This window comes from Sclerotinia sclerotiorum, genomic scaffold (genome assembly GCF_000146945.2).
Source record: "Sclerotinia sclerotiorum 1980 UF-70 scaffold_17 genomic scaffold, whole genome shotgun sequence".
Classification (NCBI taxonomy): domain Eukaryota; kingdom Fungi; phylum Ascomycota; class Leotiomycetes; order Helotiales; family Sclerotiniaceae; genus Sclerotinia; species Sclerotinia sclerotiorum.
Genome location: NW_001820819.1, coordinates 208137 through 234499, shown reverse-complemented (window position 1 = coordinate 234499; position 26363 = coordinate 208137). Strand labels below are relative to the sequence as shown.

Genomic DNA, 26363 nt, shown 5'->3' with positions numbered 1-26363 from the left:
CCAATACAATACCCAAAGTAAGCATTAGGCATACATTTGTTGTTCTTCCCTGTTCTTCATCAAGCGAGTCACCACCAAGTGACGTGACGTCTTACCCTGTCACCCAAACTGCAGCCCTACCAACACAACATATCAAAGCAATCAAACCCCATCACCAACCCCTCACACGATATACAATACCTAGGCAAATACATATACTCTTCAAACATGACTACATATACATCCACACCTCTCTTCGGGGGCGCCCTCATAGTTGATCTCCCCTCTACATTCGCCGACGTCAGGTAAGAATAAAAAAGAAAAAGAACCAACACCAAACCCCTCCAGCCCCACCTTCTTTCCGACAAAACTCACCATCATCATCACATCAACTGACAAACTCCATAGTACAATAAGACAAGTTCCCGATCATCAAGAAGTCTATTTGGATAAAGATGGCTTCACAAGTATCATCTTCGATATCACAGAGCGAGTAGGAACAGCAGGTTCCAGCCCGGCGACCGATGGAGCGGCTATGACGACTCATTTGGAAGATATCGTGGATTCGGATCTTGATACTGTAAAAGTATGGTCGATTACCGATACGAAGTTTACCAAATTACCGTAAGTGTCTCCCTATCCATTCATTCATATCCTTTTATTCCGCCTCCTCCTCATCCCTCATCACCATATCCACCTATCCTACCACATCACGTGCGCACCCAAAATATCCACATCCATCAGCAGAGCTGACAATCCCAAAGAGAAGGCATACCAGCCTACACTCTAATTGCAACTCAAACGCCACCACACGATCCTAATTCCCATGCCTCGGCTCCGGATTTCACAGCAATAGTACTCAATCTGATTCGTTTGGAGCGGGAGAGTACGGATATTTTGGTCACGATTAATGTTCCACATATTAAAGGTGAATATTCGGCTGATGATGTAGATTTGCAATTGGGGAAACAGGGAAAGTTGATTGAGAATGCGGTGGAACATGCGGCGAAGATTTGGGAGACGTTTAAGATTAAGGATTGGGGGCTTTTTGATGAGGTTTAGATGCGGAAGTAGGAGAGGGGTAAAGAGGTCTGGAGATGCATGGGCTTTGGGGATTGGATTGAAAAGGAATAGTTTTGATGGAATCTTATGAAATGGCATGATATGGCGAATGATTGACCGTGGCTATAGTGGATGGCGGGATCACGTGATGATGTCATATGGATGATTTTCATATTTTCATATATTTTGTCAGGAAGGGCAATGCTGATTTACTGAATGAGCATTCGTTATAAGATTTGCTATACAAGTGAGGGATTTCATAGTTCAATTGACAAATCTCAAGAATAAATTTGGATATTCGAGAACAACTCAAGGGGTCGTCAAATCCAGGAAATCCAGTTTCCTCGAAACGACTTCCACTTCTTCTTCATCAACAGTACTCTCCTTTAAATCCACCATCTCCCCTCCACCATTCGCAGCCTTCCTAGCCTTAAACTCCTGATACCTCTTCCCCACCAACCCCATAATCTCCTTCTGCGGACTCCCCGGATTCTCCTCTCTAATCCTCCTCATATTCTCCCTCACAAAAACCTGATACTCATTCTCCTTCCCCAACCCCTTCCCCGTCCCCCTAGGCACAGGTTTAATCTGCACCAACACCCCCTTACAAGCACCACACCTATGTCTCAGGGTATCAATACTTTTCGAATGACGTTTAAACAGCGTTTTGCAGGTTTGCTCCGTACATTCCCACACATATTTATAGTCAATTTCGTAGCTGTGTTTAGTAGTAACTTCGATACCGCGATGCGCAAACTCGGAAGTACATTTCGTGGCCCAGATTTTGAATTCTTTGCCGTGGGGATTGGTTTTTATGTTTGAGATCATGAAGTTGGCGAGGTGGCAGAATTCATGCGCGAGGACGTTGAGAAGGCGCGGTTCATCGTCGATTACTTTTTCGGCGAGTTCGATGGAGGCGTAGTGTCGGTATTTTAGAGTGGTGGTTTCTTGGGGGTTTAGGGTTAAGGGGGTGTGTTTGATGGTTTCTCGTCGCCAGTTTGCGCGGCCGGCGGTGGTGGTGAGTTTTTTGGACCAGATTATTTGGACGCCGCCTGTGGAAGCGGAGAGTTGGGCTATTTGGCCGGATGTTATTTTGGAGTCGAGCTCGGCGAGGAAATCAGACGCGATGGTGTGTTTAGCTGTTGAGAATGCTTTTTTGAAATCTTTATCGAGACGGGCAGGTTTAGCTGGGACGGGTTTCTTAAAGAGACTGGTACCGTTGGATGTGAAAGGAGGTTGAAGTTTAGGTTTGGTAAGAGGTTGGAGTGTTTTCATGGGGGAGTATTGATCATTCCAGTCATTGACGAGATCTTGTGACCAGAAACTATCCATACTTGGACGATGGGGTGTAGATGGTATGCGGGATAACTTTTTAGGAGAGACGAGTCCTCGGGGTTTGAGTTCCGGGCTTCCTGGCGGTGTTGATATTCGAACCCCTTTGGAGACTTTTCTGGGTGATGGGGAGCTTGTGTTTATTAGCATATATCTTCTACCCGTGGAATATACTTGCTTACAATCGTAAAACTGCTCCATTATCATCGAAGCTAGAAGAAGTACCTGGTCGAATCTCGACTTTCTCGCTTCTTTTAGGTGGTTTCAACTCTGGCGCTTTGAATTCAGGAGGTGTTTCCTTGTTGTTGATTGAAGTTCTGTCTAGAAGTTGGCGTAAAATTTCATCTTCTGTATCAGTATCGCTCGATTCTTCCACCACTGTCCTTCGACCTCTGACCAGTTTCCGAGTTGATTTTGGTAGTGTCTTGAACACGTCAGAATCGTCATCATCATCCACTATGAAATCTGATAAATCATCCGAGTAGTCTTCTTCCTCTTCCTCCTCCTCGTCTGAATCCGGTATCCTAGGTTTCCGAGCAGTTGGCTTCCGCTTCTCATCAAAATCAGGTATCCTAGGTTTTCGAGCCATTGGTTTCTCTCCTGATTCTTCCTTCAACACTTTTGGCATCTGAGCGGCCGAGTTAGAAGCTGATACCTTCCTAGGTTCCATACCTAGTTTCTTCGTGCTCACACTCAATGGTTTTAAAAGTGGATTATCCGAATTAACATTCTGCTTCAATATGCGCTTCCTAGCTTTAGGTTTTGCATTCTCAGAACCATTTATCTCATCGCTATCCAATTCCTTGACATTTGGAACCATCGCTCCCTTCTCCTTCCTTGAATTACTTTTTGCTGGTTCATTCCGGTCGACTTTCCTATTTGTTTCCCCAGATACTTTTCGTGTTGTCGTCGATGTTTTGGTTGTTTTTGTTCCTGTTTTCCCTCGAATCACCTCATTTACATCTGGAAACTCCTCATCACTACTATATACCACGAGTCTCGCCATAATATATACTGTCGTGATAATAATTGACTATTAATTGCGCCTCAAATTAATATTATTGAGTTGTTAATGTTTACTTATCGTCTTTTTTTCCGTTGCGACTTCTGTCATGTTGGCTCGGCAACGATGCTTAAATAAAGTGGGTTTGGGGATTTAGTACCTAGCAGCTCCACGATGATTAGGCGACGCATCTCTATGTCTTTAAAGTGATTTCATTCATTTAATTAGTATACAATTGCAGTATGGCAGACACACTGTAGATGCGTGATATCCATGCCTTACTTGTAACAACTTCTAACACAGATAAATATTAAGGTTACAATACTCTTCCAACAGGTATGGTGTCCTCTCGATAGCCCTTTTACCACTCACTAGGGATAGCTTTGTGATTTATCAATCATTCCTCATCATCCTCCAGATATATTTCTTCTGACTTTTCCTTCCCATCATCGACCTTCTGCTCCTGCTTCCTCCACAACCCAGCAAGAAACTCACTTGTACTTGCTTCTTCTATAGACTTATCTTCTCTTTTTTTCAAGAATCTAGGGAACCTCAAACTTAATCCCTTTTCATCGCTCACAAGACCGATGGCGGCTCTATACACCGGACTAATTGTAATATCCGCATAAGCCATCTCCCAGACCTCTTGCGGTTCGAACCATACATCGGGGTGCCCACCTCGATAATCGACATAATTTGGTTTTCCTCCTAGAACATGCTCGCCCCCCTCTGCGTAGAATTCTTTGTTGACCTTGTAGAATGCGTCACTAAAACCCGAGATACACTTACACACGGCTTCCAGAGTGCCAGTCTCATCGTTGCGAACTGCAAGGAGAATTGGTGACCAGAATTTCGCCTTACGTCCTTGACCATGCCATGCAGCGACAGGTATCAAATCCAACGTATCAAATGAAGCACTGTAATCCTTTTTCACTTTCAGCCAAGAGTCCAGTCGTTTGTCGGGCTCGTACGTGGATAATAAAGCTTTTCGGCGCGTTTTCTTCTCGGGTTCTTTTTCAGCAGATTTCGTCTTCCCTCTGGATTGTTTTTGGGATGTTTGGAGGATAGAGGGCTCAATCTCTTCCGAGACTTCCTCGGACTCAAGTAGTGTAGTGCTAGGTAAATCATCTAAAATCTTAACCATGATGCCCTCGCACTTTCGTTCTATGGCAGTGTTGAAGAATTCTAAGACAACCTCTGAATCCTGAGAAGTAGCATCGATACTTTTTACCCATGTGAATTGGTTCGGTACCTCAACGAACAAACCTCGTAAAAGTTCTCGCCTTTCCCTGAAAGTTCGATTGAGAAGTGATTCTCCGTTCAGGTACATTAAATCAAAGGAGAAGAGACACACATCAATCGTAACACTCCCAATTGCTACATCTTTCCTCGCTCGATTTGCCAGAGATTGGAAGGTTTTCAGATCACCAGATTGCCGATCAACGGAGACTACCTCTCCTTCCATGATGAAACTTTCGACACCTTCCCCACGTATTTTTGGAATCAAGGCCACCAAATCGGGATATTTGTCTGTCATAAGTTCCAGGTGCCTGGAAAATATGGACACTTTTCCATTCTCATCACAATGGACTTGGGCTCGCTGCCCATCATACTTATACTCACAACTGAAATCACGACCTTGAAGCTTCGTAAGCATTTCTGCAAGATCCCTGGTAATGCTCCCTAACATGGGGCGTAACGGAATATGCAAGGCTAGTCCGCATCTAACCAATAGCTCCTCGCAGACTCCGATCTCAAGTAAAATGGGTATAAGGTCGTTGTAATTGGGCCTTTTAGCGAAGCATGCTTTCACAATTTCTTCACCCTTCGACCACAACTCGGCCAGGACTTCCTTTTTGAGCTTTACCAGCTCTTGTTGTGACTTAAGAGGAAAGTCTGCTCCAGGTGGTCTAGATAGCTGAAAAGCTCGAGATAAAGCAATCAACATTGTGGTTTTCACTGCACCAATACGGAGCTGTAGGTAAATTAGTATATATATTCGTATAGGAAAGAAATTTGACAATGATATTCCACGAAAATTACAGTTTGGAATTTAAGGTAAATAATTAAAATAGTTACTCACATGTTGACAGAGGGTCCGGACAATGTATCGACTCTCCTCTGCTCCTCTGGCGTCTTGCAATAATCGATCGACAATTCTTTGCTTGATCTCGCTACTGCCGGTTCCTTGTGTCTTAGCTATTTTGACTAGAGATTGATAGACTCCTTTTATCGTTAGTGGTTTCGGTTTTCTTAAGGTAAAACTCTGTCTCTTCTTAGCTTCAAAAGCAACATCGCCAGCATCACCGTGCTTGTTATAAAGTGTCTTCAACGACCTTGAATCTAGCCCGCACACGTTTTTCAATGCTTTCGAAATGGCCGAACCACCCAAACCTAGTTCGAGGGATATGTATGGTGGTGATATTGCATTCGTCGCGAGCCAGACCTGTATCGGTAATTAATACAAGTAGAGCATTGGATATGTGGTATGATACGTAGAGAGTTTTGAAATAACCATATATGAGTTCGAGCTAGAATTTGCTATATTTTGCTTATAGAAGACTCGTAAGAATAGTTTGAACGTACAGTATGTAGAAGCGAATCTGGATCACCCTCAATGATGACCCTCAGCAAGTTGACCAGAGTATCTACTATTTTTATACGGCTCTGAGTACTATTCACGAGTATAAAACACCTTGTCAAGAGAGCGTAGGATGCATCCCCTCCCTCTACAGCCCAATGATTTTGCAGATCAAACACATATTTCGAAGGTTCGAAGGTCAAAGGGCTTTCATCCAATGGTATGTTGGACGATATAGTATCTTCTGCTGTGCCAGCGGATTGTAGTGAAAGGGTATTCTTATTGATAATCGGTTTAGTTGGTTTTGTGGTAGGCCGACTGAAAATGCCATCACTCGGTGCTTTCTCACTTGTATGGCTGGTAGAGATGGCGGAGACTGGAGTCGCAGATGGCTGCCGATTGGTTTCGACTAGAAAACCTTCAGTCGCCTCATTTGTGCCAACTGGTTCCCGATCCCATTCCTCCTGGAGCTTTCTTGCCAGTTGCTCGTCTGTCAATTCAGAGGGACCGGCGCCATCGGGAACATCTTGGGATGGACTACCCACTAGTTGAGATGGCAACTCTTGTTCCTCTTTCTTTCGCTTTCCAAAAAAGAAGTCGAGATTCCGAGAACCATTGGACTTTGTATCATTGTTGAGCTTCCTCCGCTTCGTAGGTGTCCCCATTATCTCAATACGTTTCGCCACTCCAATCGGAAATGGTAGGGTGATTTGTTGCGAATGTGATTAGTATTACCATCTGTGAGCAATTGTAAGAACTTTTGTCGAGTAGCAAAAAATGTCCATGAATCATGAGTACAAAACAACTCGCAATGTCTAAGGTGAATTGTAAATTACCATGGAGAAAACAGCGTCCCGCATTTACCTGTGGACGTGACGCGGGCGGCAGATTTCAGGTTATGGTGACGTCGTTTTTGAATGAGGGGCCCCCAGAAATGGCCTTTTTTTTTTTTTGGCGACCTGAGATCGCTAAATTTCAATTGTTAACCTTAGATGAGGACAACTTTAAAACATTGCGACTGCCACTGTGAGGAAGCAACCCATTAACCACATTCAAAAATGGCGCTGCAAATAGAGCTGGAGCGTAGCCCGAAGGCTTATCTGTGCAATCCCAATGTCGATATACCACTCGGGGAAAGAAATATGAGGGTTGAAGATTGGTTGAACGACAAAATCCAGACTACCGCGGACATGAACAGCCTATCGAGCTTATTAGAGAATGTAAATGCGAAGCAAAAGCAATTGGAAGAGCAAGTAAGTCACAATATCACCGTGAATCTCACACCACTAGCTAACAAGAGCTCTACACAGTTGCGAGATGCCACAACTAAGCTCGCAGAGGCCAAAAGCGCCGCTGCGAATCACACTTCGTCGCTAGTCCAAAAAACTCAAGCCTTTGAGCGACAACAAGACGATCTGCGAGCGCGATTGATGATGCTTACATCTTCAGATACTCCAGAAGAAGCCGTGCGGCTTTTGGAGGGACCGATGGAGAAACTACGACAAGTTGAGCTGGCCCAAGCATACGTTGAATTATTGGAAGACGTCGATGGCATGACCAAGGAAGCTTGCCAAAATTTACCTGACAATCCTACAGAGGCTTTGAAGCCGTATGTGCGATTGAAACAACTTGCAATGGCTTTACAAGCGACTCAGAATACCACAGAAGTTACTGCTCCTCATCTCGTTGCCTATGTGGAACAGACAGCGACTCATTTATGGGCACAGATGGTCCAAATCATGGTCAAAGAATTTCAGGATGTACTCATAACCTTGAAATGGCCAGATCTGACTGTCGAAGTTTCTAGGGCATGGCAAACATGTTTTGGAAGGCTATTGGATCTACAAGCTCCAGAAATTAAAGAAGCTCGAGAACCTCTTATACTTCTCCCTTTTGCGGTTCTGGTCAAAGAAATCGAATTGAAGTTTCGCTATCACTTCATGGGAACCACGCCAACGAGTGCCAGCAGTCTTGTAAGTTTTTACCTTACTATTCATGGATATGCTCTAACAATATCAGCTTGGAGAATATTACCTGAACTGGATCCTCGATGTGATAGATTCGCATGAGTCTTATCTTCGAGTTAACGCCGGGCCTGTTTTGGCTGCACACTTTTTGGGTAGCTCTCTGGCTGGGAACTCACTTTACATAGATCCCGTATCTGCCTTCATCACGGCACTCTTGCCATTGGTCAAAGACAAAACCGAGGTTGTTTTGCAGGATATCCAGCATGACCCTGTGCACTTGAGTAAATTTATAGGCCAATTAATGATTTGGGATGATAGTATTCGAAGCAAGTATAAGTATGATAGTGGTAACATTGAATTCGGCTGGGTTGGCGTGACCTGGCATGTCCTAGATAAATGGTTCGCTCCCTGGTTAGAAGCTGAGGAGAGATTCGCCCTGCAGAGATATGAGGACATAATGCAATCGCAAGATAATGGAAACATTGACTACGACAGCAACGAATCACAGAAGACTAAAACTACCTTCGGGGCCTCAAAGGTTACTGATCTCCTGAAGACCATTACAACACAATATAAAGACCTACGAAGAGTCTCACACAAAGTTCGATTCTTCCTCAATACTCAAATTGCAGTGCTCGATAGATATCAAATTCGTTTATCCGAATCTTTAGACGCCTATATATCTCTAACCTCAACTGTCGGTCGTATTGCTACAGGCGCCACCAAAGAGCAGCAACGGTCTGTCGAGGGAATGGCAGGGCTCATTAGTCTTTGCAAAGTTTTTGGTAGTGCAGATCATATTATTTCGACTCTTGAATCTCTAGCCTATGAAATGGTTAGCATCTCTATCATTCGATACAGTAGTATAATGTCAAGTACTGATATGTGGTTAGTTTTTCGTGGAATTATATTTCCAATTGGATGATAGGGCACGAAACGTACACCCTGAAAGCGCCATCGCTGGCCCTATCACATGTTCGCAGCTTCAGTTGTCTACTTCTCTTAAGCTAGGCACGGGTGAGGGGACAATTTTCGATACAGCGATCCACGGCTTCAAGAAGATAAGGAGCAACGCGGGTGACCTTCTACAACGAGCGATCAAATATCCAATTCCAGCCGATTTTAGAGCCTATTTTACTCAAGCGCAATGGACTACAGTTGGTCAAGATTCTCAATCTAGTAAGTAGGCCTTCTTTTACCATACAAGCATTTTATTAATCAGGTTTAGTAGCACATTTTACGTCGTCTTTGACAATTTCAGCCGAGCTTGATCAACCTCTGCAGGTGAGTGTACTCCTGTCTCGCAAACTGCACCCGCATTAACATCCTCCCTAGATAATGAAAGAGAAAATGGCCTATCTGGAGAAAACCATTTCTTTTCCTGCATTTATGCGAATTTGGCGCCATGCAGTCTCAGCTCTTGAAGACTTGCTATTCAATGAAGTCCTCCTCAAACAAGATTTCACAACATTAGGCGCAGCTCGCTTTGCCCAGGACCTGAAAGGAATCCAAAGCATCATAGGCGCATATCTACCGCTAGAGAACACGGTATTCATGATGCCGCGGCTTACGGAAGGTGCTGCTTTGCTAAATCTGCCCATAGAGGTATCAGATATGGAAACCTTGTCTCTGTCTGAAGCAGCGGAGAAAATATATGCGGGTAGAGAGGAATGCGAGGAGGTTCTTGCTAAGTTGCATATGAAGATGTTAGATAACCCTACTGCGAGACAGATCATCCTGCGAAGAGTCGAGGCAAACGAATAGAGTAAGGGACAGGGAATGTGGATAGAAGATAATCCAATATGACTATGGTTCACATCATTACCTCGGTTGTTAAAACTTTCAATTCTATGTATATTCTTATCTGATATGTATATAATTACCATTAGCATGTTTCTCTGTTCTTACAAGCGGACGATTAAACTAAAATTGTTTAATTATAGGTTATAACAAAATTCTACCTGAAACCCGAATTCATCTCAAACCATAATCATCTCTATGTGTGGTGTATAGTAGGATTTAAGAAAATAACACTACATCCTTGAAAAACTATGCTAATAATCTTCATTCCAAGGTATCAGAACAGCATACCCATACCCATTTCCTAATTTTCCTTTCTTTCCCGCTGCTTCTCCCTCTCGCGAGAGTTATTTCTTCCTCTTTTTTTTTTGGCTTCATCTTCGGCAGGTTGTGTCACAAAGGGTAAACCTCTCATTCATCAATAATAACGATACCATAAACCCGCGTAAATTTTTCGAGTAGTAGAGTCTATACCCATGACACAATTCATGTTGAGCAAGGGCAGATGGTAAATGCAGCAAGAGGTCGGTTCGTTGCTCAGACAGATGAGGATGTGCTGCGAAGATTAATTATTACGATGTTGGAGATGCTGAGATGTTGAAAAGCGAGGTGTGCGCAAGGGAGTTGTGGAATATGAATATTGGCCCCAGGGAATTCGTAAGTAGATGTAGCTCCATCAGACTAGACATGCGGTCACTGGTGTCTATTTATCGGGCAACAAAGCAAGTGATGAATGACTGAGGAAAGTAGACGGTATTCTGTAGCCTGGGCAATGGTGCTTTGGAAATGTAGAGATGGACCTGGCCGACTTGCAAGTGCGCAACCAATCAGCCAATGTAGTGAAAATGAAGCGCACTTCAAAATATACATATACATTATAAGCCGGAACCCGGATCAACACAGCTGCGAAAACATCACACATATTTGAACTTCGAAAACTATGTCAAAGAGTTTAATCATCAGTCAATGAGGTCATATTTGTCTAAGCAATGTTTTTGCATTAGGATCTGGCTAAGACGAAATGCATCCCGAAAAACCAGTCAATAACTCCCCATTCCCAACCAAAAGCACTCTAAGCCTTAGCAGCGGCTTGGTTTGGGTTGACCTTCTTTCCGTCCTTGTTGTATCTAACACGGGGAGGTGGGGCACGGTTGCGTCTTCCAACACGGGATCGGACTCTGTAAAAAAGAGAATCAGCCCAAATGTTCTTGTAGGGTCTAACTTACTGGCAGTTCGACCAAGGATTCATCTCATAGCATGGACATACCGGACAATCTTGCCGTGAATGGCACAAGATACGCAGTATTGCAATTTGAGGTACATCTTGGGAACTGTGTACTCAGAGAAGACAGATGCCTCTGAGATATCACCTATAATTACACCGTATTAGCGCCTATTTCGCAGTCCAAAATATCCATTTGCCAGATCCCATTGCGATCCATCTCTATTTGGAAGTTGCTGAAGTGTCGGGAATAATGAAAACATACGAATGGCAGCGGACTCAACCATGTTACGGATGGTAAATCTCTTTATCGCCTTGTCCTTAGGGGTGCATCGAGAGCAGTTGGAGCATCTGATGGGCTTGACGTGACCACGACCCTTCTTGTTACGTCCACTAAAATATCAATCAGCCTCCCAGATTCCGCAAGTATAACACCTTCGTCAATAATGATCATGGTATCATTCTTCGGAAAGTTCGAGTTGAACGAAATTATGGTTGGAGTTGGAGTTCGTACTTGGACGCGCGCTTCTTGACCATTTTTGCGGATTCTAAAATAAATTATTAGATTCCTCTACAAAACAAACCGATGGTATCTCCGAACTTACTGAATTGGCGAGTTATTCAAATCTTTGGTTGTTGGATTGGCGATTGTCGTTCGTAGGTTTGAAATCTCTCAAGTCAACATCATCTTTCAATATTCAGTTGTGTGATCTGGTAAGCGAGACCTAGCGCCAAGCTAGCGGATTTTAGCGCACAACCAGAATTTCGAAATTCCCTATCAATTATCTTGAACTTTTTCCTTTTGAACTCAGCACGACCACTTAGGAAGACAATCCAAATAATTGTCCAGGTATGTTTTTATATTCTCAATGCGAAACCGCATTATTGATTATGATCAAAATCTAATATATCCCCAAAGGCAGTCATGCAGATCTTCGTCAAGACCCTCACGGGCAAAACTATCACCCTCGAGGTTGAGTCTTCGGACACCATCGACAATGTCAAGGCCAAGATCCAAGACAAGGAGGGAATCCCACCCGACCAACAGCGATTGATCTTCGCCGGAAAGCAACTCGAGGATGGCCGCACCCTTTCCGACTACAACATCCAAAAGGAGTCCACTCTTCACTTGGTGTTACGTCTCCGTGGTGGTGGTAAGAAGCGCAAGAAGAAGGTCTACACTACCCCAAAGAAGATCAAGCACAAGCGCAAGAAGACCAAGCTCGCTGTATTGAAGTACTACAAGGTTGATGGTGATGGAAAGATCGAGCGTCTCCGCAGAGAGTGCCCAACTCCAGACGTAAGTTATTCCTTGACAAATTCCGGTTTTTAAATGGTGCTAACTTTCCCTCCAGTGTGGTGCCGGTGTTTTCATGGCTGCCATGCACGACCGTCAATACTGTGGACGTTGCCACCTCACCTACATCTTCGATGATGCCAACAAATAAATGGTCTACAACGGATAGACGGATGTGAAGGGGATAGTTTTCTGCATGCTATGATGTATTTTCAACATTATCCGATGCTACGCGGAATCTAAAGCAAACATGACCGTCCTCTTGAAGACTATACAATGAAACATGAATTTGGTTGCTGTGAATATGTAGAGAAATTTGGCCGAGACCTTCGACATGAGTGAAAGTGATCCCATTTGTTATTGTGGCCTTCATGGCTCACAGAAGGCAACCATTGCAGTTGGCTTGGTACACGCTATTCTACCATCAATTGGACCTCATTCCAACTCTCCATGTCCATTAGACTTGGTACTTCTTTTTAATGTAACCCAGCCTTTATTCATATCCCAACCCCCCATTCACCATTGTCGAATCATTCCCAATGTTCATATCCTGCAGTGGCGCTATAACCAGCTGGTAGAATACGAGATGAGAACAGTGATCAAGTACCCTTGAACTCGAAGGACAGCCTTTCCGAATCTCAAGAATTTTGTACACAGATTACCCAGAATTATTGATTACAAGACATTTTACTAAGCATTAGGGAATGACGAAACAGCCTCAGGACAGACGTCTCATGAGTGCGGTTATTGACATTTTGCAAAAACATTCACAATGATTGCTTCCGTGGTGATATCACGTGATACACGCAATTCCACCTTTGTCGCACGTCTGTAGAATTTGTTATTCCATCAACGGCTTTTAGGGCCAAAGGGTAAAAATTACATCGAGTGGAAATAAGAATGGCTTTGGGGTGTTATTTCCGGGTTCGTGCTGGTGGTTTTTTGGGGGTTGGGAGAGGTGGACGAGGGGTAATTATCTGGAGTCATGTTGGAGGTTCACACTCTCGAGTTCTTGAGTTGATTGCCACTATATTTCACATATATCTGATGAATCATGAATGATTGATTGACAGTGAGGATGTGATCATGCATGATATATAATATCCTCAAGTGAACTTGTACAACCTCCGTTTAAACTAGTATTATGTACACAGTTCCTTTGACTTCCATTTTAAAACCGTACGCCGTAAGTAAAGGCCATGCAACTGATATCCGTCCACACTCTGAGACGAGACAGATTTGCTCATCCAGCAAAATATAGAGTCCCGTATCTCTGTTCTCTTGGACTCCCAGCCAGGATGTAGCCACTCTCCGTTCATGCGGTTGCTTCGAGTTCTTTGAAGTGCCTATTTTTAGCAGACTTCATGACAATTATAGCCCTATTCCCGCTGCCCTTATTATCAAAATCGGAGAAGTTTTTCATGAAAATGCTCCTGCCGGTCTTCTTGCCCATTCCATCACCACCAGGACCAGAGGCGTCGTCATCGTCCCATTCCGCTCGTCCTCCTTTCTTCCCCATCACCACTTCACCTCAACATAGGCACTCACACCCTACCCAACAACCCTTCTCATCTCCTCCTCACCCCAAACTTCCGTCCCCTGCTTCAATGCATGCACCAATATCTGCAACGCATTCTCATTGAAATCATCCGCTTCACGGATCTTATCCAAATCCTCAGAGAACTCGATAGTGGCGCGTTGAAGATAATGCGCTGTGAACTTCTCGGCCAGAGCTGAATCTTTTACCGGATTTGGCTTCTAGGATATGTTAACAAGGCTAGAAGACAGAAGATAAGAGGAAAGCGTCAGGGTAAGTTACTGATGGAGTTTTGATTGTCGGAGTTGGTATGGTTTGAGGGACTGATTTGGTGGAAGCTGGCTGGGCTTTTGGCTTGGAGGATTGAGATTTAGTAGCCGTGTCACTCTCACTGTCGGATATGGATGTTACTATTGAGATATTAGTATCTAGAAGTTGATTGAAAACATGGGGATACACATACCTTCCGTTCTAGACTGGCTCTTCTTGCGACGCTTAGGTTTCGCGGCTTTGGGCATTTTCGGATCCATATCTAAATATGCAGTACCGCTATGCTCTACTTTATTGTAAATAAAAAACTATCACTTTGAGGTTCGAGATTCAAGAGAACTAAATGATGGTCGAGCGTAGGGTCATTGCACGTGAAAAGCTCATGAGAAAAATATTTTAGTGGGCACTGGCGGAGAAACGCCAAAGGCCTGGCCAATCATCTTACCGATTTCTCCTCAATACAACCTTCTCAGGTAAAATATAAATGATTCCACACATCCTTTAGAAGAATTATATCATGAAAAAAGTGGAAAGTTTGATGTACACCTAGTGGTGAAAAGAACACAAAAATAGCTGTGGTGATATGCTAGTGCATTTCTATATTACTGCGGAGAGATCGCTAAGTCAGGCCTTGCGATGTTATCATTCCTTGCTTATGACATGGGATCTGAACCTGTAAGATTTGAGCCAACTGTTGCAGCTTTTAGCCACAAGCAGTCGTCTCTGAAGAAGGCAGTGCCAACCACAATAACTGCGGAACGATCCGCACATTTCTTCAGTGTGTATAAGATCTGGTGCTGGAGTTCTACTATTGATTTTGACCCGTTAGAATTCGGAACCTACTGACTCACATTCAAGAGCACTCTTAACTAGCAAGAACCGTTCAAGCTGTCAACTTCCCTCTTCCCATCATTTCAAAGATATAGCTGATACGAGTCAAGGTTGTAGTTACTTGGAGCATTAATTTTGTTTCTATCTTGCTTCAACAACTCTTCAAAGCCGGGAGAATCAGCATAGAACCGATTTTATGATCTCACTTTCGACTTCTATATTGCTACCCTTTGCTCAAGTCTGCCTCTACTTCTGGAGAATATACTTATATTACTTGAAGTCCAGTGTTGTGGTAACGTCTTGGCTCTAATTCTACAGCACACTCGCTGTACCTTGCAAAATCACAGGGAATACGCATATCTCCCGTCCGTCTCTTCTACATTGTTGCAATAACTTGACTTTTGACACTCGAGTTATGCGGCAAAATTTACCATCATTCAATGCCATCAGGAAGCATAGCTCCCCTGATGAGCTTTATGGCTTCTTCAGTAGAATCTTCTTTATATGGATCAATCCAATTCTTATTCGGGGGTACAAGAATATCCTCACCGACCAAGATTTACCATGTCTAAGTCAAAATATGAGACCAGAGCTGACAAGAAAAGCAATGCTTCAAATGTGGTCTCAACGAGGTTAGTCTAACACTAGAATATCTTTTTCCCTTGCTATTAACAAGATTAGCCAGGCCTGAAACCAAGAAGAGTTTACCTATCGCTTTGATCAAATGTCTGAAAACCCCCTTCCTTGCTGCTATTGTGCCTCGACTACTCTTGATCTCTTTTCGTTATTCTCAACCTGTCCTGATCAATGAATCGATTAGATACATTGTGACACATTCTAAGGGCGAGGGAAGCAATCATGGATTTTGGCTTATTGTTTCTGCCTTCACAATCTACGTCGGCCTCGCTGTAAGGAGATATTTCGCTGCGTGCTCTTCTTAAATGCTGATACTATTCAATTTCAGCTATCAACAGCTGTGTATCAGCATTTCATAAACAGGCTGAAACTTATGACAAGAAGTGCGCTTGTGGGATTGATTCATGAGAAGACCATGAACTCGCCCGGCATGTCCTATGATAACGGCGATGCTACTTCACTTATGAGTAATGATGCAGAAAGTCTTGATGCAATTGCCGAAATGTTTCACCAGACATGGGCTCAGGTCATTGAGGTTCTTGTAGGTATAAGTCTTTTGGCTACGCAAGTTGGCTGGATTTGGCCTCTTCCGCTTTTTCTGATATACTGTAAGTGTTCCACCTCAGCACTCTGGATAGATACTCAACTATATAGTATGTTCACACATGAGTCGATTTGTTGCAAAGCACTTACAACCCCGCCAAAAGGCTTGGAACACTGCGACACAGAGCCGTATCGCATCTGTTAGTTCTCTTATAGGTTCTATGAAGGTCGTCAAAATGATCGGATTACAGCACACCCTTACCAATCAAATACGAAAGCTACGGAAAGAGGAGCTCCGGGTAGCGTCGAAACTTAGATGGATTATGGTATACTATAATGCGTCTGGTTCGTTCGTGACAATGTGTAAATTCGACATTGCGTCCTTAAAACTGACACTGATATAGCTAATGCACTCGGGATCTTCTCGCCGGCCATTACACTAGCTATGTTTGCTTTGATATCACAAGCTCATGGTGTCAATCTTGATACGGAAACTGCATTCACCACTATGGCGATCTTAAGTATGGTTACCCACCCAGCAAACATGGTCATGACTATTGTGCCTCGCGTAGTAGCAGCTTTCGCTGGGTTTGAAAGAATCCAATCATTCCTGCTCCACCCATCTCTACAAGACAGTCGTAGCATATTACCCAGACCTGGTCGGACTGATCTTGCATCTAACAAACCCAGCCTCGCTATTCAAATACATAAATTGAAAATCGATCATAAACAGATGATCCTTGATGATATAAACATTCAAATGCATTCCAATTCATTCAATATAGTTTCGGGTCCTACAGGTAGCGGCAAAACCACTTTATTGCGTACTATAATTGGAGAAGTAGTTCCTGTCGGTGGATCTATTGCTTTAACAACGAGAAAGATAGCATACTGTGCCCAGAGACCTTGGCTACCCAGCGGCAGTATCAAAGAGGCTATTTATGGTGCTAATGATATCTACGGGCCTGCAATGCAAGACCATGAAACATGGTACAATACCATTACAGAAACATGCTGTCTCGCCCATGATTTTGACTCCCTGCCTCAGGGAGATCAGACAGAGATTGGCAGCAGGGGGCTGAATTTGTCCGGAGGCCAGAGACAGCGTGTGGTAAGTACTCCAATGCGCCAATGTCTAGATAAAATTAAAATAACAAGGTTAGACACTGGCACGCGCGTTGTTCGCAAGATCCGATATACTTCTGCTGGATGACACTTTCAGCGGATTGGATGGTGACACCGAGCAAACTATCTTCGATAATCTGTTTGGATCGAACGGTCTACTACGCAGGTTGAAAACTACTGTTGTTCTTGTCTCCAACTCTTGTAAGTTTCCTTGCATTTTCTTCATCGCAGTGTCTTACTTTGGAGTAGCTCAATACTTCCAATCAGCAGATCATGTTGTTGTTCTTGGGTATCATGGAATTATCGATCAGGGGAACTGGCAAACTATCAAATTTGAAACAGGATCTATAGCAAAATTTTCTTCTGGGAATCGCAGCAAAGACAACCTGGCGGTGTCGGCAGCTTTTGATAAACTCAGCTCCCAGGTGCAAGCAAAAGACGAAGCTGAAATTGATCTTGCAAGACAAAGTGGAGATTTTGCTCTATACGGTAACCCTCTTCCCTCTTCCTCAAAGTGAGAATATAAATTCATGTGAGTATAGGATACTATCTGAAATTTGCCGGGCCGAAGAACTTTCTTCTCCTAGTCTCTTGCACAGCGTCATATGCCTTCTTCATCACCATACCTCAGTACTATTTACAGCTATGGACTGACTCGAGCAGTGGAAACGCTGCCTTATACGCAACTGGATTTTTATTCCTATCATTCATGTCATGGATAATAACAAGTCTCCAGATGTGGTAGGTTTCTCGTAAACCTCCATGTTTTCATTATCGTTGAACACCTTCTAGGGTTGTCCTTACACGATTAGCACCACGATCTGGGTTACGCCTGCATGAAAGGCTTCTACATATTGTAACGAGGTAAGTCTTTTTGCTAACAAAAGACAACGACATCATTCAGAAGATACTGATGATTATTAGCGCACCTTTATCATATTTCTCGCAAACCGATAATGGTTCGATCCTAAATAGGTTAGCAAACGTACATACAGATGTTTCGACAGAACTAAAAAAAAACTCTAGATTCGGTCAAGATATTCAGCTAGTTGACAAGCAATTGCCATCGGCTCTTCAGACCGTTATAACTCGTAAGACGATTATCGAATTTCGTGCTCCCGAACAGTCTCAAAGATCCTAACACACGTAGAAATTTTCAAGCTCTCCATGCAGGTCATACTTCTTTTCGTTGCCCAGAAATGGCTCACAGTGTCCCTACCAGCATGCATGGCTGTAGTATATATCGTCCAGAAAGTCTATCTTCGCACCTCTAGACAACTTCGATTTCTAGAGCTAGAGGCTCGGGCAGGAGTCTTCTCAAGCTTTTTAGAGTCCGTACGTATAGAACTATGTGACTAATCAATCTACTCCATCTGACAGTACTAGGTTGAGGGCCTCGAGACGATACGCTCATTTGGTTGGTCTAATGCGGTTATAAAGGATAACATAATAAGTGTGGACAATGCCCAACGTCCTGAATTTCTCCTCCTGTGCCTTCAAAGATGGCTTAACATTGTCCTAGACTTATTAGCAGCGGCTGTTGCAACCTTCGTTATCGCCATAACTGTGGCATTTCGAGACCGTATTAGCGGCGCACAGGTTGGAATCGCGCTCAATATTATGCTTGTTGCAAACACAACCTTGCTGAAGCTTGTAGAGAGTTGGACGACACTAGAAGTCTCTCTTGGAGCGATTGCTCGCTTGAGAACACTTGAAAAGATGACACCACTTGAGGGTGCTATGGCTTGGAACTTCGAGCCCACGGATTCATGGCCCTCTCGAGGTGATATTGAAATCAAGAATATCACCGCATCTTACCTGCACGTAACCTCAACAAAGTTTTTACTAATCCTAGCTAACAATAACCAATACTTAGGTCCAACTCTGTGGCTCTCCGAAACTTGAGTTTGAACGTCACGTCAGGCCAGAAAATCATCGTCTGTGGACGTACAGGCAGGTCGGCATTTTCCACTCCATTGATTTTTCTCAAGGCTAACTTTCAAAAAGTGGCAAAAGTACCTTGCTCTTGACGCTCCTTCGGCTTCTTGGGTTACAATCTGGCCATATTGTGCTAGACGGAGTTGACATCAAGAATGTCGGGCTTGATGTCCTCCGGCAGCGATGCTTCATTACCGTATCACAAGATCCTCTGCTTCTGTTCAGTGAGACTTTACGCTTTAATTTGGATCCAGATGCCTCATCATCAAACGAAGCTCTGATTGCCTCTCTGAAGAGAGCGGGTCTCTGGTCACACTTCATGCAAGAGGCAGCTGAATTGGACGAAATCTTAAGAACAGAATCAGGGTTTGCTATTGATGTATCGCCATACAATCAGCATCCAATTCTAGATAAAACTCTTTCACTATTTTCGGGGCTTTCTGTAGGACAAGGTCAGCTACTTGCACTTTGCCGGGCGCTCGTCAAGGCTCAGACAGCTCAGCATTCTGGTCGAAAGCCCGTTGTTCTTTTAGATGAAGTCACTTCTTCCCTTGATCCTGTTACAGAGTCAGCCATATACGATATTATTGACGACGAATTTACTCGAAAGGGTCATACGGTCATATGTGTAGCTCACAGAATTGATGTATTGTCAAAGCACATAGAGACCGGAAGAGATGTTGTAGTATTGTTGAGCAATGGCCGGTTGCAGGAAGTAATCACAGATTTGAATACCACGATGTTGGAAAGGCTTGGGAGATTAGACTGATTAAGTGTATGTTGTTATGTTGCTAATAGACGAAGAATTTGTATTCGGTATACTACAATCAAGTAGTATGGCATCATATCACCTGAAGTTATGGTCATCAAGCCTAGTGCTTCTTAGCTCTAGATCTCTTGTAGACATACCTTAATACGTAACTTACCTGAATCGGACAAGTATCTTCTCTATAATATACATAGGCAGCTTTAGTATCCATGTAGGTTAACCGAGGGGGGCATTCACCATTTGGCCATGAGATATCGATGTATATATGTGTGGTATGCTGCTGGCTAGCTCCGATAGAATTTCCATCTGCCCACCTACTTAAATGAGCAAATATAAATATGCTGTTTTGACTTCAGCCCCTGGAGGTAGTACTCATTATATAATCTCAGGTTTTGTCGTTATGTCAGTCGTGGCAGATTGTTTGCTAGTCACACATTCGTTGCTGGGGCAACATTGATGTTTGATGTTTTTGCGGACGGAGCTTCATCAAAACTTTGAAATGATTGCAAGATACATCAATTCAACCGACACTTGAATATTGGTACAAGATACTTTTCAAGGGAGTGGACCAAGGATTTGATTTTTTTTAATACGGTTCTTTGATTTTCTGATTTCATTTCGCATAATCACTCATTCTATTTTTTCCTCTGCTCTGTTGTCTTCATATTTATTCTTTGCTTCCTTGAATAGTGATCATGTCTGTAAGAGGTCAGTACTTTCGCACATAACAATTCAATTTTCTCTTAGGCTTACCTATTGTCAAATAAGTTGTTGCAAGGATACGTCCTCTTCTTCCAAAGGAATTAGACAAAGATACCATCGTGCGCGCCGAGAGCAGTCAAGACAGCAAAACTTTCAATGTAGTCCGGATACCGAACCCCAAAAATGAATCAGAGGAGTTTAGTTTCACCTTCAATGGTGTCTACGATATGGGAACGTCACAGGAGGAGCTCTTTACGAATGAGGTTGCCCCTACGCTAAAATCATTGTTCCAAGGACTTGATGTTACACTGTTTGCATATGGAGTTACTGGAACGGGGAAAACACATACAATGCGGGGCGGGACGAAGTTGGCAGACCGTGGAATTATTCCTCGATTATTAAGTGGAATATATCGCCGTGGTCGTAAGGTTGCTAAGGATTCTGGCGAAGAAACCTCTGTCACTGTTACATTGTCTTATTACGAAATATACAACGATAAAGTTTTCGACCTATTCGAGTCTCCCGATAAACGATCTCTTGCTGGATTACCTCTTCGAGAAAAGGATGGGAAAACAATAGTAGTTGGGCTGTCGGAAAGGTCCTGCAATGATCTGAAGGATTTCGAAAAGTTATATATAGAAGCCAACAACAACCGGAGCACAGCAGGAACCAAACTCAATGCGCAAAGTAGTCGAAGCCATGCCATCTTGATGGTCAAGGTAACACAAACCACTGGCGATGCGTCTTTAATCAGTACTGCATCCGCGATCGATTTAGCAGGATCAGAGGACAACCGGAGAACAGATAACGGCAAGGAGAGAATGATTGAATCTGCAAGCATCAACAAAAGTTTGTTCGTGCTCAGTCAGTGTATTGATGCTATTGGTAGAGGGGACAAAAGAATTCCATATCGAGAATCTAAAATGACACGAATTCTCAGTTTGGGTCAAAACAACGGTATCACTATAATGATCTTGAATCTTGCACCCTTACGATCTTACCATTTAGATACTTTGTCTTCTTTGAATGTAAGTTCAAGAGCAAAGAGAATAGAGGTTAGAGAGATCGAGAATGAAGTCGTATTCACTCAACCACCCAGGAAAGTAGCTGGAACTAGTATGCAACGACAGCCATTGAGGCCTATTACGAATTCACATAATGCTGTAGCCAACCCAGCACAAAAGGCTGACAAGCCCGCAAAAGCTTTCTCTGTATACACAGATAAAAGTAAAGCAACTACAGCGCGGCCATCAAACACCACTCAAATACTCCGAAAATCGAGCTCGAATAAGAAAAGGCCATCTGATGGAGTTATCGGTTCGCGGGTCACCAAACCCACTAGACCTACACCTTTTGGATATAAGTCGGCCACAGCTGATATCTCTGCAGCCAAGATTGAGGAAATGGTTGAGCGCAAAGTCTCGGAAATCCTTGCCAACCGTGCCTTGGAACGGACATCGAATTCAGCACCTAGTGAGATTAGTGAAGCTGTTCAGAAAAGACTCGAGGCATTAGAAAAGAAAGTTGATGAAAACTCGGCGGAAGATGCGAGATCTGAAGGTCTCAGGTTTCTGCTCATGGCGAGACAACACAAAGAGCGCGGTGAAGAAAGTAGTGCTCTGAAGATGTATGAGTAAGTTATTACCCAGCCCGTCAGCAAGCTCAAGTAACTTAACTAATTTTTTTTTTTTAGAATGGCACTTCCTTTCTTCCCAGGGCAAGAGAAATTGCTGAAGAAGATTGAGCATCTCAAAGCTAAAATGCAAGCAAAGAATGCTGGTGTTGCGGCCAAGCACTCAGAGCCTGTAGAAGCAGAAAGGCGAAAGCCCACTGCTCCATTCTTACAGCTGCCAACGCCTGCTAGTTCGTTTCAACAAGAGGAAGAGGAAGAGGAAGTACGACCCATGTCAAGAAAGGGGTCAAAGCCCGATGCTGAGTATGACGCGTCCTTCGTACACCAAGAGGATCATTACGAAGATGAAGATAGCTTTTCATGTCGAGCTGCCAAGTCAAAAAAGTCGAAGTCTAAATCGACAACCAAATTACGTGTGTTCAACGATGAAGCATCTATTGCCCCGCTAGAACCCCAAACGCCTCGAACAAGGCATTTATTAGATATTGTCAACTCTAGAGATGTTGGCATGATCAGAGGCCTGTGTGGTGTAGGTCCTAAGAAGGCTAGAGATGTGGTTGAGTTTCTGGAGCTACAGAATGAGGACGATGGTGGTCAGATTAAGACATTACAGCAGCTCAGAGCAATCCCGGGACTAGGTAGCAAGACAGTAGAACGGGCGTACGATGGCATAGTGTTATTAGTTTGAACTTTGAGTCGATTTGCATTTTAGGATTGGGATGTCCGTGCATGAATTGCCTATTGGGAGCGGCATTACTGGGAGTTTGGTTGGTGTATAGGCTATGAGAATTAGCGGGCATTGTTGAATTGGGGTATTGTCTATTGGTTATTTAATGATAAGGATTATTAAACATGACATCTTTACTGGGGACTGTCATCATCGGCTGAGTACATAAATGACAAGTGCTATGTCAAGTGATGAAAATTCGTGGATATTCTCCGCGAAGGTTTGAGAGGAGATGGGTGAATACTGAATATCGCCGGAGTTGAATCCTCTCGATCCAGTGATTATGAATAGGAAGTCTAGCGGACACTATTTTTTTCTTTCTCTCTCCATCATATAGCCAGGAATGAAATTGATTATAGAAAAGAAAATGCATCCTGCCATCCAGCCATCCATGCCAGGTTACTAGATTACTCATGTGATTAACCTCGATGTTTTTGCCTCACCCCAACCTGTGGCGGCAGCGATACCTGGTGCCTCGATATCATAAATAACACAAACAACAACACGTCAGATGGGCTTTAATTACACAAGTAGTGTATCTGGCAGCCGGATAGTTGAGCCACACACTACATACGGGAAGGTGCAGATCAAGGAAACGTATTTGTAGTCGGAAGACAAGTGTTTTGCATGGAACCGCCATATGTGGCTCATTACAAAACCAGCCGATAGCGCGAACAAGAATCGTGGCTTGAAAATTGTGATTGAACTAGAGATAGAGAACTGAGTAAGTGGTCGGATACGATCGGCAGTAAGTCTCGGTCGGATAAGTACAATAGGGGCTATGATCGGCACGGATCTTTTTCCTCCTTCTCTTTCACACACACAAACCCCCTATGAAAGTTTTCTAGCCCCATTATCCTATTTTCCCAAGCATTCGAGGATCTCCTTGTTGTATGAGCCACAATCGAAGACCCGTGGAATCATCAAGCGAGCTCTGCCTTATGCAGGGAGTACCTCCCGTCACATCGCACGGCGATCTCATATGCAAATCTCGGGACGTTTTCTGCAGGTAAAAACGGCGGTGCTGGGGAAGGGGATATAACCAAAATGGTGGTGGCACAGGCAGCTATACAAGCTAGACATGGTAGCTGTGCTGACCCTGAGGCTTATCGGTTAAAAGGTTCCGAGGAAGAAAACGGTGCTGAAAAGTCTTCACACGATCGGCAAAGGTCTAGACCGGTGATTTCTATTAGTTTTTCTTCATTCGGTTTTCAGGGTCTTTTTACCATCTGTGTTATTCCCTTGTTCGGAAATAAACACGCTATGATATATTGATACATATGGGGTGCGCGCTAATGTTCTTGTTTGCTTTGGGTGGCAGGGTGGCGAATTTTTCGGATTCGGGGACCTAATTGGATTTGCTGGGTTATTTACTATGTTAGATGGTATTAGATGATCTACATTGTCCATATGTATATTTATATATATGATGCCATACCATGGGTAGCTGCATATAAATGTACCATGTCAATCATTCAAATGACGATCCTCATCCATCTCCATGTCCATCATCTCATCTTGGCACATTTTCCCACACTCTAAAGATTTATACACAAACCTTAACAACCAACTTTTTCATTCTGATACTAAACTCTATTTCAACCCCACCGCAATTTTCCCTAGCTCGAACCATCCGGGTACACAACCCCCCACGAAATTTTTCATTCCGAATACCCTAAAACTGGCCCGTGGGAAAGCTAGGTGAAGAAACTACATATATCAACATCATAGTATCCTTAGCCCCTTTTGACTTCTTGCCGGTACTCGGCCCGGGTGCCTAAAGATTCCTTTCTCGCGGTGACTGGATTACTTGTAGGTGTGAAGAGGATTGTCTTATTATTGGAGCTACGATTCCTGATTATATAGACCCACAACCATCATCGTGCTTTCCATATTGAGCCTGACAACGATGGAAATATGTAAACTCTAGTGTTCATTTAGTGCTGTGTTAGTGCTCAGTGGATTAACATCACGATTCATGATTCAGGAGATAGATTGCTCCAACGACGGATAGGTATCTTGTGTATAGCAAGCGCGCTGTTTAGGCCTAATATGGCAAGTACGATGATGAGTGGGTCTATGTAGTCAGGAATCATAACTCCAGTAATAAGGTAACCCTATTCATACCTACAAGAATAATATCTTTAGCGCTATAACTTTACATCTCCACAATATCGACAGTCTATATACATACATACATTAACCCAGCAGTTGAGACTCGCACGCCAAGAATATACCAAAATTAGAATGCACACACGCAAAAGCACAAGCACAAAAGTACGAGGTTACCAAGAGCTGTAGCTAGTTAGCCAGCCATTTATCTACCTACCTATTCCTAGGTAAGCTAAGCTAAGCTACGCTATAGCTACAGCATCAAGTATAGCTACCAGCTACCAGCTACTACCACCCCCAAGCTACCATCCACAAGCTGGAAAAGTGAATTATCATAATAGTAAAGCTATCCACTGTACTATACCATACCCCTAGGGGTATGAAAACCCATTCACTTATAACTTATATACCTTTCTGTACTAGCCTCCATTTCTCCAACTACCAGCTATAAACCACCTATCTTAAAACAAACCCAGTTCTCAGATACAAAAACCCCATGGATACTGTACCTCCCACACCGTTAGCCTGGTCTCTCGACCTAATCTATCTCTAGCTCATTCATTCTCCATATATTCAATCCATACTATCAATTCTCCATTCCATCCCATTCCATCCCTTTCTATATCCATAGCACAAAAAGTCTAATGCATGGATACCTCTTACTTAGAAGTTTATTTTAGTGTGCATTCAGATCGTTTTTCTTTTTTCACATTTAACTACATTTATTTTAATATAGTTCTAGTTAATAATTATACATTAGATTAAATCAAATATTCAATTCTACCAAATACAATATTAGACTCAATAAAATAAAATCAAAATGGCAAATCTAATATATATATATATATATTCAAACCTTTTCATATAATATAATAATCAATAATAAGATTTTTAATATTCCTTAAGTATACAAACAGCTAGTCTCACTCAAATATACTCAATATTTCTATCAAACCAAACAAATCATTTCTAATATTTTCTAGAAAATCAATCCGAATGAACACACCCTTTCTGATTTATACTCGAGTATATTATATAGGTACATAGAGCAATGTAATCTTGGATCACTCTGATAAAATCCACTCCGATCCTCAACCCAACTAACTTAACTCAACTTGTAATCCCCCCCCCCCCCTCCCGGAGTTGAAAGTGGGACTGGACGTAAAGGGGGAAGGTGGAGGCGTTTGTTTTCATTTTATATGCCTTCCAACCTATTGTCCTCACTCACTTATCCGAATTATGTGCACCTGGGACTTCCAAGACACCTTTGAAATGATGTGTAAAAATCATTTCAGAG

General features: G+C 43.1%; 11 protein-coding genes across 11 annotated transcripts; 7 read left to right on the top strand and 4 right to left on the bottom strand.

The window, feature by feature from the left end:
- Positions 1–207: 207 nt before the first annotated feature.
- SS1G_11041 (hypothetical protein) lies at positions 208–1041 on the top strand (the record flags this gene model as incomplete). The annotated part of the gene is made up of 3 exons (XM_001587751.1): positions 208–284; positions 388–603; positions 744–1041. The coding sequence occupies 3 exons, from the start codon at positions 208–210 to the stop codon at positions 1039–1041; spliced, it is 591 nt and encodes a 196-aa protein (XP_001587801.1).
- A 309-nt stretch (positions 1042–1350) lies between these two features.
- Positions 1351–3379, bottom strand: SS1G_11040 (hypothetical protein; the record flags this gene model as incomplete). The annotated part of the gene is made up of 2 exons (XM_001587750.1): positions 1351–2491; positions 2556–3379. The coding sequence occupies 2 exons, from the start codon at positions 3377–3379 to the stop codon at positions 1351–1353; spliced, it is 1965 nt and encodes a 654-aa protein (XP_001587800.1).
- A 394-nt stretch (positions 3380–3773) lies between these two features.
- SS1G_11039 (hypothetical protein) lies at positions 3774–6622 on the bottom strand (the record flags this gene model as incomplete). Its single annotated transcript, XM_001587749.1, has 4 exons — positions 3774–5351; positions 5460–5822; positions 5963–6050; positions 6189–6622. 4 exons carry the CDS (start codon positions 6620–6622, stop codon positions 3774–3776), a joined length of 2463 nt encoding a protein of 820 aa, XP_001587799.1.
- Positions 6623–7015: 393 nt separating this feature from the next.
- SS1G_11038 (hypothetical protein) lies at positions 7016–9195 on the top strand (the record flags this gene model as incomplete). The annotated part of the gene is made up of 4 exons (XM_001587748.1): positions 7016–7210; positions 7268–7930; positions 7977–8812; positions 9153–9195. The coding sequence occupies 4 exons, from the start codon at positions 7016–7018 to the stop codon at positions 9193–9195; spliced, it is 1737 nt and encodes a 578-aa protein (XP_001587798.1).
- Positions 9196–9481: 286 nt separating this feature from the next.
- On the top strand, positions 9482–9688 carry SS1G_11037 (hypothetical protein; the record flags this gene model as incomplete). Its single annotated transcript, XM_001587747.1, has 1 exon — positions 9482–9688. The coding sequence occupies one exon, from the start codon at positions 9482–9484 to the stop codon at positions 9686–9688; it is 207 nt and encodes a 68-aa protein (XP_001587797.1).
- Positions 9689–10796: 1108 nt separating this feature from the next.
- On the bottom strand, positions 10797–11483 carry SS1G_11036 (40S ribosomal protein S26; the record flags this gene model as incomplete). The annotated part of the gene is made up of 4 exons (XM_001587746.1): positions 10797–10902; positions 10992–11094; positions 11212–11339; positions 11461–11483. The coding sequence occupies 4 exons, from the start codon at positions 11481–11483 to the stop codon at positions 10797–10799; spliced, it is 360 nt and encodes a 119-aa protein (XP_001587796.1).
- Positions 11484–11871: 388 nt separating this feature from the next.
- SS1G_11035 (ubiquitin-40S ribosomal protein S31 fusion protein) lies at positions 11872–12394 on the top strand (the record flags this gene model as incomplete). Its single annotated transcript, XM_001587745.1, has 2 exons — positions 11872–12246; positions 12302–12394. The coding sequence occupies 2 exons, from the start codon at positions 11872–11874 to the stop codon at positions 12392–12394; spliced, it is 468 nt and encodes a 155-aa protein (XP_001587795.1).
- Positions 12395–13558: 1164 nt separating this feature from the next.
- On the bottom strand, positions 13559–14298 carry SS1G_11034 (predicted protein; the record flags this gene model as incomplete). Its single annotated transcript, XM_001587744.1, has 4 exons — positions 13559–13767; positions 13827–14001; positions 14063–14190; positions 14244–14298. 4 exons carry the CDS (start codon positions 14296–14298, stop codon positions 13559–13561), a joined length of 567 nt encoding a protein of 188 aa, XP_001587794.1.
- A 412-nt stretch (positions 14299–14710) lies between these two features.
- SS1G_11033 (predicted protein) lies at positions 14711–14896 on the top strand (the record flags this gene model as incomplete). Its single annotated transcript, XM_001587743.1, has 1 exon — positions 14711–14896. The coding sequence occupies one exon, from the start codon at positions 14711–14713 to the stop codon at positions 14894–14896; it is 186 nt and encodes a 61-aa protein (XP_001587793.1).
- Positions 14897–15445: 549 nt separating this feature from the next.
- Positions 15446–19892, top strand: SS1G_11032 (hypothetical protein; the record flags this gene model as incomplete). Its single annotated transcript, XM_001587742.1, has 13 exons — positions 15446–15513; positions 15567–15789; positions 15846–16125; positions 16465–16648; positions 16751–17171; positions 17224–17386; positions 17435–17699; positions 17849–17926; positions 18110–18276; positions 18336–18520; positions 18572–19009; positions 19062–19090; positions 19202–19892. 13 exons carry the CDS (start codon positions 15446–15448, stop codon positions 19890–19892), a joined length of 3192 nt encoding a protein of 1063 aa, XP_001587792.1.
- Positions 19893–20587: 695 nt separating this feature from the next.
- On the top strand, positions 20588–22915 carry SS1G_11031 (hypothetical protein; the record flags this gene model as incomplete). The annotated part of the gene is made up of 3 exons (XM_001587741.1): positions 20588–20600; positions 20661–22227; positions 22288–22915. The coding sequence occupies 3 exons, from the start codon at positions 20588–20590 to the stop codon at positions 22913–22915; spliced, it is 2208 nt and encodes a 735-aa protein (XP_001587791.1).
- Positions 22916–26363: the final 3448 nt, after the last annotated feature.